Genomic DNA, 10,159 nt, shown 5'->3' with positions numbered 1-10,159 from the left:
CTGGGCTCCTGTATCTTACTCATGTGAGGAGGAGGAGGAGGAGGAGGGAGCCAATGGGAGGGGCGGCCTGTGACAGCTTCTCTCGGCAGTGATAACACAGGAGAGCGGCCGTAAGCGGCTGAGTTGTTCCGGCTCAGTGATCACGTTCGACTTTCCAATTGGCTGGCTGCCACTCAATGAGACATGGCGTGGACCAATCCCCTTCTCCCTCGTGTCTACTACCTGCTGCCATCCACCTCCCAGTACTGCTGTACGGCCGCCAGCTCTCTTTAGGCTCCACCCATGTATTTCTATCCTTTCCATGATTGGGTGAAAGGACAATCTGCCCAGCCCTTGTCTGCTGGCGCCCGCTGATTGGCTCCTGTCACATGTTGAGGGAAGTAGTAGAGCAGCCGGGCTGAGGCTGAGGCGCTGGAGAAGCAATGCTGCGGGCAGGGTTCGGGCTCTTGTTGCTCGGTCTCTGCTGTACCTGGTGTCCGGGGCAGGGGAGTGAGGAAGCAGAGTATGTGACGTGCGGCTCCGTGGTGAAGCTGCTCAACACCCGTCATAATGTAAGACTGCACTCCCATGATGTCAAGTACGGCTCAGGTGAGTGATCTCCCGCTATAGACTCATCTGCTTGTAACGGGTCCAGGCTCTTGTACGTAAGACACGTGCTGCCAGCTCCGTATAACAGCAGCGGCTCCCGTGCACTGCTAACACTACAACTCCCGGCAGGCTCCCCACCATGGCAGTGGGTAATGTGCTATATACAGACATGTGCCTGCACCTGCTGTGCCTGGGTGGAGTCCCGGTGCCTGTCACTTCCTTCTTGTGTTGGGCAGTGTGATCACTATCAAAAATTGCTCACTCTACCAAGAATTGATAACATCCCCCTCAGAGGTCTGGTTCCCTAACTCTCTGCGACTGATACTACATGGACTGATGCTGTCTCACACACTAGTAGGTTAGTCAGGGACATGGACAGAATTGACATCTAGTACCTTATAGGTGCCATCAGGAAGAGGACTTCATCACAACCTCTCTTGGCCATCAGTTGTCTTCTGTTCCATCAGAACATCTCCACACCGTGCCCATAAAAATACCACAGTCACTTACATTATAATGTCACCTCGCTAACTTCTAAAATACTGTATATATACTCATCACAAAACAACTGACCACACTGTCTCCCATATGTGAAACTTCCACTGCGGGGCCCCGATTTATTGTGCCCACTCCTAATTTATGTGCAGATGGATATTAAGAACATCCCCTAATTTTATTTAGGGCCCACTAGTTTACTCATTTAACATCTTGTCACTAAATAAAGATTTTCCCATCCAATTTACATATTTTCAGCCCCCCAAGTGTACTTATATACAGCCACCCCCCCCCCCCCCCTGTTTAATTAAGCACAGTATCCCACATACAGACCTTCCCATTTAATGATGTACATCCTCCCGTTTCATTTAAAGTCTACCTAATATACAATTATGGGGTGTTGTACCCCAATTGCAATGTGTGAATGTGCAGGCACAGGGAGCTCTGGACCAAGGTAAGTATAGGATAAAATTGGGACAATAAACAATAAAGGGCTTGTGCATGGTTTATTGTCCTAAATCGCCCTAACAGGCCGCTCTTTAACATCATGTGGGCAGCAGGACCAACAGAATTAACATTGATTATGAAAACCCTCCTTTCTTTCCTTTTTTTTTTCCAAGTCGCCTCTCTTCCACCACCTAATACCTCTATCTCTGCCTCCACACAGACCTCCTATCACTTTCTATTCGCCACATAAACCCTAAGGCTCCACACTGCCAGGCTCGGTCCTTGAAAGACAGACTGGCCAGATTTCAGGACAGGGCTGTAGGCATTGTAATGATATGCAAGGAGTCCCTGCTTCCCCACTGTAATCACAATGATGGCTGCATTAAATGCAATACTTTGTAATAGATCAATTAATTTAACAGATCGTCTGGACAATCCATTCTAAAAGTAGATCATGTCCTGGCCAGAACAGTTCTTTTACAGGTCACTCGTAGATGAAGATCTGTGAAAAAAAGGAAGCCAGACTGAAGCACATTGGGTGATATTCAGCACATCATCAGGTAGCCTTGGGGTGCATTCAGATCACATTATTGCTGTCCATCTGGAAAAAAGGTATAAAACCGAATCAGTTAGCAGAATTGTAAGGGGGACTTTATTAAGGCTGGCACATCATGCCCGATCTTCTAAGTCAAGGCGGTCCCTGACTTAAAGGGGTATTCCAGGAATTGGCATAATTCATATACAAATGGGTTCTTAATTAGTATGTAATTAGTTGTTATTTAAAATTTTGCTCCCCTTAGCAGAAATTGCTGTGGACATAGATTGTAATAGAGAATTAAAATGATACTGGCCCTTTAATCAGTACGCTGATTTTCCCAGCACAGAGCAGACGCAGGATAGAAGATGGCCGCTGGTCACATGTCCCGCACCTGCCTGGGCAGGTCATGTGATCATCACTATGTTTGGTTGTAGTCAGTTGGTTCCAGTGCATCCAGTATGGCCAGTGTTGCCATACTGTGATTGCAGTTACACATTATTACTATGGTAACAGAGCAGGACAGTCTGTTACATCATCACTGGGAGCAGAGCATAAGAGGGAGGAGGAGTTATTGAGAACTTTGCAATCATGGGATTTGTAGTTTCCAGTGGCGGCCATCTTGGTGATAACTCTACCTACTTTAGAAAACCCATAACATTGTGTGGCAGGGGGGACCCAAGTTTGCTGAGCAGCCCTTGGTTTACTTGAAAACCTGTCACCGAAATATTGGCTCAGGGAGCTAACCCTACCCCAGTAAAAGCAGTGTTAAATTGGTAGCTTTATCGGAACATACCTAAAGCCAGCAAACACTGCTTTCATGAGGGGGCCGTCTGAGGCTTTCCCCTCTCCTCATCTTCTCCCCCAGACGCCCCCTCATGAATACGACGGACCCCTGTAATCTTAGTCTGGTGTTCTGAGTGCTATGTAGTGCAGCGTTCGCTAGCTTTATCGGTATGTTCCGATAAAGCTAGCACTTAAATACTGCTATTACTGGGGTAGGGCTTACTAAGCAGCTCCCTGAGCCAATATTCGGGTGACAGGTCCTAAACCTAGCACTATGGATCTACCTAATTTGGTAGATCCGGCGGCAGGTTCCTTTAAAGTATTGTATCTCCGTGCTTTTTTAAAATAAAACTGTTCGTGACCCAGAACTTTATAAAACTATAATCTAATCTATATTCAAATTTAGTTTAGAGGCTACTGGGACGTGGAGCTGTGCACTGAATACTTCTAGGTAGGAGGGATCGAAAGAGTCTACTGGGGCCCTTCACACCGTGGCTTCTCTATGCTCCAGTAGCCTCTAACCAAAATTTGGATATAGGTTAGATGATAGTTTTATAAAGTTCTGGGCCACTAAGTTTTATTATAAAAAAAGCATGGAGCTATAATTCATTAAAGGAACCTGTCGCCAGATGTACCTTATTAGGTACATCCATGATGGTAGGTTTCCTTTCATCTGCCACTGAGTCTGGGCCCATCAGCATAACTTATACTCTGATATTGGTTCAGACCTGGGACTGGAGGTCTTAACTATCAGGAGGTCCTCTGTAGTTTGTGGATAGACCCAATGTTGCAATCCTTCTAAGTGATACAACTATTTTCTATTAAACAGTAGAGTCTTGTGCATCATACATTGGATTGATGTTACTTAATAATAATCTTTTACAAATATATATTTCTCCAATTCATCTTTAATAAAAAAAAATGAGGAACTCTCGAAACTATACATAAATTATCCAACTGTTACAGTTTTATAGATCCATCTTTTGCTGTCTATAGTTTAGCAATAAATGGGTGAGAGTGGCAATAAATTCATCAACACAGAATTACATCACTTTTGTATAGGAGTTGCATAATGTCTGGATACTTTTATTACTGTAAATACTCAAGTATAAGCCAGCCCGAATATAAGCCAAGGCCCCTAATTTTAACACAAAAAACTTGGAAAACCTATTGACTTGTGTATAAGCCTAGTACATAGTCTGCCGGCTCATGCTCCCAGTATATAGACAGCCAGCCCCTGTTCCCACTAAATAGCCAGCCAGCCAATGCTCCCCAATATATAGCCTGCGGACCCTGCAGCCACCTGTCCCCCCCCCCTATATACAGTACATAGCCTGCAGCCCCTACTCCCCTGTATATAGCCTGTAAGAAAAAAAAAACTATAGGTGTACTCCCCTTCCAACACCTTCCCCCCAGCAGGTCCTCTTCTTTTCAGCGATGTCTGGCATCTGCTCCGTGTTGGCGCACGATCTGTCACAGGTATCATGTTAGCAGCCTGCATCGTAGTGTGTGCGACAGCCGATGTTGGACATTGCTGAAAAGAAGTGGGCCTGGGGGGGGGGGGGTGTCAGAAGGTAAGTACACTTTTTTTTTTTTTTTTTTTTTTATAGACTGAAGTATAAGCCGAGTTAGGGTTTTTCAGCACATTTTTTTTATGCTGAAAAACTTGCCTTATACAACAGTATATGCGGTAATTGGAGTGCAGAAATATTCTTAAACTAATCACCAAAATTATCTTTTAGGAAGTGGCCAACAGTCTGTCACTGGTGTCGAGTCTTCTGATGATGCAAACAGCTACTGGAGGATAAGAGGCAAAAAAGATGGAGAATGTAGCCGTGGGGAACCTATAAAGTGTGGCCAAACTATCCGCATTACTCATGTGAACACAGGAAAGAATCTCCACTCACATCATTTCTCCTCGCCTCTGTCCAACAACCAGGTATGAAAATGCTTTAGGATGACCGTGCCTTGTACGTCTGCCTTGGAGTTTGTTTTGTTTAAAAATATGCTTAAGAAAGTTCTCTTTTGTAAGTGTGTTTCAAAGCTACTTAATCATTTTTCTTTCCCTTTTTTTAAATGTATTATTGTGCAGGAAGTCAGTGCCTTTGGGGATAATGGGGAAGGTGATGACCTAGACACATGGACTGTGCAGTGCAGTGACACACTATGGGATCGTGAAGACTCTGTGCGCTTCAAGCATGTTGGGACCAGTGTTTATCTGACTGTTACTGGCGAACAGTACAGCCACCCTATCAGAGGGCAAAGGGAAGTGCATGGTATGACAAGTGCCAATGCCCATAACCACTGGAAAGTAATGGAAGGAGTGTTCATCAAACCAAGCCTTCCTCCAGGTGCTGGCAGACATGATGAACTTTGAGAGAATATGGACTCGGGTCATGCAAAATTTGTCTTCAACAAAGGAACTAAAGGATAAGAATGAAAAAGTGGAGCTATGGTTTTTCTTACTATAGATTATTGGGAGCAGTCTTCTTTTTGTTACATTTTCCGAATTTGGATCAGAAAGTTCAGTCTAATAAACTATACTTGATCTATACATAAAATAATACTATTTGCTAGCATTTCTCTATTACATATGGGTAGATCCTCTTTTATTGCACTTGCCATCTGTAAGATGTAGGGTGTAAGGACACCCTAGAATGTAAGTATGGAAGCTTCTACAAGTGGGCACAGCCAGGGGTGGGATCCTACTGGTTCGCCAAAACAGGGTGAAGCAGGTTGGAGCTCTAGCTCCCACTCTTACTTACTGCAGCAAAGCACGGGAGCGAGATGTTAGCTCCTGTGTTCCATTGCTCTCCTTGCATCACACGGGCAGACATTGTGGGGCCAGTGTGATGGTTGATCCGGCACAGGTGACGGCTGATGACACGTGATGTCCTCATGCACCCCCTGCTCCGATGCTACCGGAGCAAGACACCATAAGAGGTACAAAGATAAGTATTTTTTATTTTTAAATTGTTTATATGATTAACTAATGGGGGCATCACTACAACTACAGGCTACTGGGGTCATAATGTGCTATTTAGATGAGCAAGAGAAATTATTTTAGTGATTTCTTTGGGGGGTCTGAATACAGGTTGCATAGTAAACATGTTACATAGAAACTAAAACATTACTAAACACATTACATGGGGACAGCACCAAAACCAATCTTACCACATGGCTCAGAGTTGCACGACCCTCGGCACACATGTGGAGCCTTAAAATGTGGACCTCACCCTGCGCAGATACTAATGAGTTCCACCATCATTGATTGCAGGAGGTTGGGCGGTGGCGAGTACATCTGACATATACTCATAACTCCCGGGTTTTCATCTGCTCTACCCTGGCTTTTGAGTGGAGCTAAGCGGTGAGTACATGTCAGCTGTTCTGTATTCGGCGATCCCAGGTCTCCTCCTGCTCCATGCGCCACTCTGCAACGTCAGAAACTAGAGTGGAGCAGGTCCCAGGAAGAAGCTCCACTTCGGCACAGGAAGAATGGTAGCCTTAAAAGGTGAGTATTCTTTAGCTTGTGTGGTCTCTAGCATTATAGATCAGCTCTAGGGGGGTACTGATCGTTCAGCTTGGGGCCGGGGGGGGGGCTCCTGTATGACACGCTTGCTCCACCAGTATGTCTGCTCTGGGATGGGGGGTCTCCATTATTATCATCTGCTTTGGACAATCTTCATTATTATTTGGTTTGTGCACTGTATGTGCTCTGGGGTCTGTATTAGTTATAGTAAAAATGTAATGTTGGGTTTCTGGGGTGGCATTTGTGCTATTCTATGATTGTTAATGCAAATAGAGATGTGTTTACTGGTATGGCCCTAAAGTTGAGCAGAACAGCCCTCGGACTAATGAAGGTTGTGCACCCTTCACATAGATACAGCACCAGATGCAAGATTACTACATAAATATGGTACCAGGTTACAACATACATACAGGACCAAAACCAACCAGAGTGATACATAGAGCCTAATACTGCACCCGATTTTTCTTGGTGTCTGATGCTGGATCAGACATAGTATAAGACTACATAACAGTGCAAGCTGGGCCTCCAGGACCGTTTAATAATTACAATATAGATATAACTGTACCAGCCCACACAAAATAGCCCTAGAATAAGCCAATATAACCATCTCAGTGCACACAGAACCACCACCTCAAAGGTTATTACAATATGCCCATCACAGCCACAATTACAGGGTTCCAAAAACATTTGTACCCTATAAAAGTAGTTTACTATAAGCTATAGAGCATAATTGTAAGCACTTTACAATAGATAGTGGGGGAGAATTATCACAACTTGTATTTATCATGATTGCTTTACTGGCATACAAGACATATGCACAGGAATTGCAGCTTCTTGCCACCTCCCAGCTTTTTTTTTTTTTTTTCTTTTGAAAAGTGGATATGGAGGGGCAGGGAGCAAGGAGGGCTATAGATTGCAAAAGAATAATTGCGCAGGCTATAGCTGAATTCTACGCTAGGCCACAGCCTCTTAGTATATCCACAAAGTCTTGAGCTAGTAGGGAGAATATTAATACTGGTGAATTCCCCTCTCTAAGGTTAAAATAAAGCTTTGGGTGTGAATAGACAGTACAACCTTGATGTGCCTCGCCAAGTACAATTAACCCATTGTGCCGATAATTCATAAAAAAAAATAATTACATTTCATCTACTGATAACATGAAACAATCCCTAAATGATAATTTTGTTAGGAATTATCAGCACAATGGGGAAGATTATTCAGAAGAGTCTGAGAGCAGAATTGTTCTAGTTTCCAAAGGCAACCAATCAGAGCTCAGCTTTCATTTTCCCACAGCTATTTATAAAATGAATGCTGAGCTCTGATTGGTTGCTATAAGCTACTTGAACAGTTCTGAGCCACTTCGGATAAATCTCCTCCAATAAGTTAATTGGATTTGGCTGCCTGCATCACAAATGCATCCCGGCCACATCAAGGCTACACCCTTAGACAAATTAGGGTTATTCAGAATTCTATTTGGAGCAATAGCAAGGGTTGAGCTAAAATAGCAAAGGAGATCTAGTCATCTCTCTGTTTTTACACATGTCAGTTACCTGTGTACAGATAGCACAGCAACATAAAGACTTTACTATATCTATGGTGGTGACCAGAGCACAGGAGAGACATAAGTAGAGGTTCTTTGGCATTTTAGATCAGCCCCTGCTCCAAAATGTTTTAAGGCAAATAACACACACACACTCTATTAATACATAAATAAATATATATATATATATATATATAAATATATATATATATATATATTAATTAGACACACACACGCACACTTTGTATCCACTCACCGGCCACTTTATTAGGTACACCATGCTAGTAACGGGTTGGACCCCCTTTTGCCTTCAGAACTGCCTCAATTCGTGGCATTCAACAAGGTGCTGGAAGCATTCCTCAAAGATTTTGGTCCATATTGACATGATGGCATCACACAGTTGCCGCAGATTTGTCGGCTGCACATCCATGATGCGAATCTCCCATTCCACCACATCCCAAAGATTCTCTATTGGATTGAGATCTGGTGACTGTGGAGGCCATTTGAGTACAGTAAACTCATTGTCATATTCAAGAAACCAGTCTGAGATGATTCCAGCTTTATGACATGGCGCATTATCCTGCTGAAAGTAGCCATCAGATGTTGGGTACATTGTGGTCATAATGGGATGGACATGGTCAGCAACAATACTCAGGTAGGCTGTGGCGTTGCAACGATGCTCAATTGGTACCAAGGGGCCCAAAGAGTGCCAAGAAAATATTCCCCACACCATGACACCACCACCACCAGCCTGAACCGTTGATACAAGGCAGGATGGATCCATGCTTTCATGTTGTTGACGCCAAATTCTGACCCTACCATCCGAATGTCGCAGCAGAAATCGAGACTCATCATACCAGGCAACGTTTTTCCAATCTTCTACTGTCCATTTTCGATGAGCTTGTGCAAATTGTTGCCTCAGTTTCCTTGTCCTTAGCTCAAAGGAGTGGCACCCGGTGTGGTCTTCTGCTGCTGTAGCCCATCTGCCTCAAAGTTCGACGTACTGTGCGTTCAGAGATGCTCTTCTGCCTACCTTGGTTGGCGATTTGAGTCACTGTTGCCTTTCTATCAGCTCGAACCAGTCTGCCCATTCTCCTCTGACCTCTGGCATCAACAAGGCATTTCCGCCCACAGAACTGCTGATCACTGGATGTTTTTTCTTTTTCGGACCCTTCTCTGTAAACCCTAGAGATGGTTGTGCGTGAAAATCCCAGTAGATCAGCAGTTTCTGAAATACTCAGACCAGCCCTTCTGGCACCAACAACCATGCCACATTCAAAGGCACTCAAATCACCTTTCTTCCCCATACTGATGCTCGGTTTGAACTGCAGGAGATTGTCTTGACTTGAGTTGCCGCAATGTGATTGGCTGATTAGAAATTAAGTGTTAACGAGCAGTTGGACAGGTGTACCTAATAAAGTGGCCGGTGAGTGTATATATATACATACATCATACACACACACACAGAGTTTTTCAGCACAAAAAATGTGCTGTAAAACTTCACCTCGGCCTATACACGATTCAATTAAAAAATGTTTTAAAAACTTACATACTCGCCCTCCGGCGCCCCGATGCTTGGTGCGGCTCCTCTTCTGTCTTCTCCGCGATGCTCCTATCACCCTAGCACAGTGGTGGCGAACCTATGGCACTGGTGCCAGAGGTGGCACTCAGAACCCTTTCTCTGGGCACCCAGGCCATCACCAGATAGGACTCCAGGTATCTTCCTACAGTCCCAGACCACCCAAGAGTGGCTGTGTACAGAGCTATTTTAAAGTGACAGTGCTACCTGGGTCTACTGGAGGAGTGGGAAGGTGTGAACAGATTTGGATTATCATTGTAGCTCCTGCTCTGGCCCTGACAATTCTTCCTGTTTATGGAACCCCGGAGAGAAGCTGCAATGATCATCCAAATTTCTTAGAAGAGAAGGGAGTATAAATCACAAATTAAATTTCTGTGTTGGCACTTTGCAATAAATAAGTAGGTCTTAGTTGTAGTTTGGGCACTCTGTCTCTAAAAGGTTAGCCATCACTGCCCTAGCACCTCTTCTTTCTTCTGTCTACTGTAACAGCCGGCAGAGCCGCGGCCATGTGCTTTGCCGGCCAACTGCATGCTGATGATGATGTCATAGTATGGCTGCGTCTCTACCGGCTGTTACAGCAGAGAGAAGAGGGAATGGGAGAATCGGGACTGCCCGAAGGTGAGTTTAAGTAAATTTTTTTAAAGTGTTTAGCAGACTGGT

General features: G+C 44.3%; 1 protein-coding gene across 1 annotated transcript; it reads left to right on the top strand.

Annotated features, from left to right (window-relative positions):
* The first annotated feature begins 279 nt into the window (after positions 1-279).
* Positions 280-5,415, top strand: SDF2L1 (stromal cell derived factor 2 like 1). Its single transcript, XM_072144592.1, has 3 exons — positions 280-588; positions 4,594-4,790; positions 4,944-5,415. Exons 1-3 carry the CDS (start codon positions 423-425, stop codon positions 5,226-5,228), a joined length of 648 nt encoding a protein of 215 aa, XP_072000693.1. The 5' UTR covers positions 280-422; the 3' UTR covers positions 5,229-5,415.
* The last annotated feature ends 4,744 nt before the right edge of the window (positions 5,416-10,159 follow it).

Source organism: Engystomops pustulosus, chromosome 1, assembly GCF_040894005.1.
Source record: "Engystomops pustulosus chromosome 1, aEngPut4.maternal, whole genome shotgun sequence".
Lineage (NCBI taxonomy): Eukaryota > Metazoa > Chordata > Amphibia > Anura > Leptodactylidae > Engystomops > Engystomops pustulosus.
Note: the sequence above shows the minus strand (reverse complement) of the source record. Positions and strands in the feature narration are given on the sequence as shown.

Bases quoted from the DNA above. Each gene is read 5' to 3' on its own strand.
- SDF2L1 (XM_072144592.1), top strand. From the start codon at position 423: ATGCTGCGGGCAGGGTTCGGGCTCTTGTTGCTCGGTCTCTGCTGTACC. The intron at 589-4,593 runs GTGAGTGATCTC...ATTATCTTTTAG, and splicing joins TGATGTCAAGTACGGCTCAG to GAAGTGGCCAACAGTCTGTC. The intron at 4,791-4,943 runs GTATGAAAATGC...ATTATTGTGCAG, and splicing joins CGCCTCTGTCCAACAACCAG to GAAGTCAGTGCCTTTGGGGA.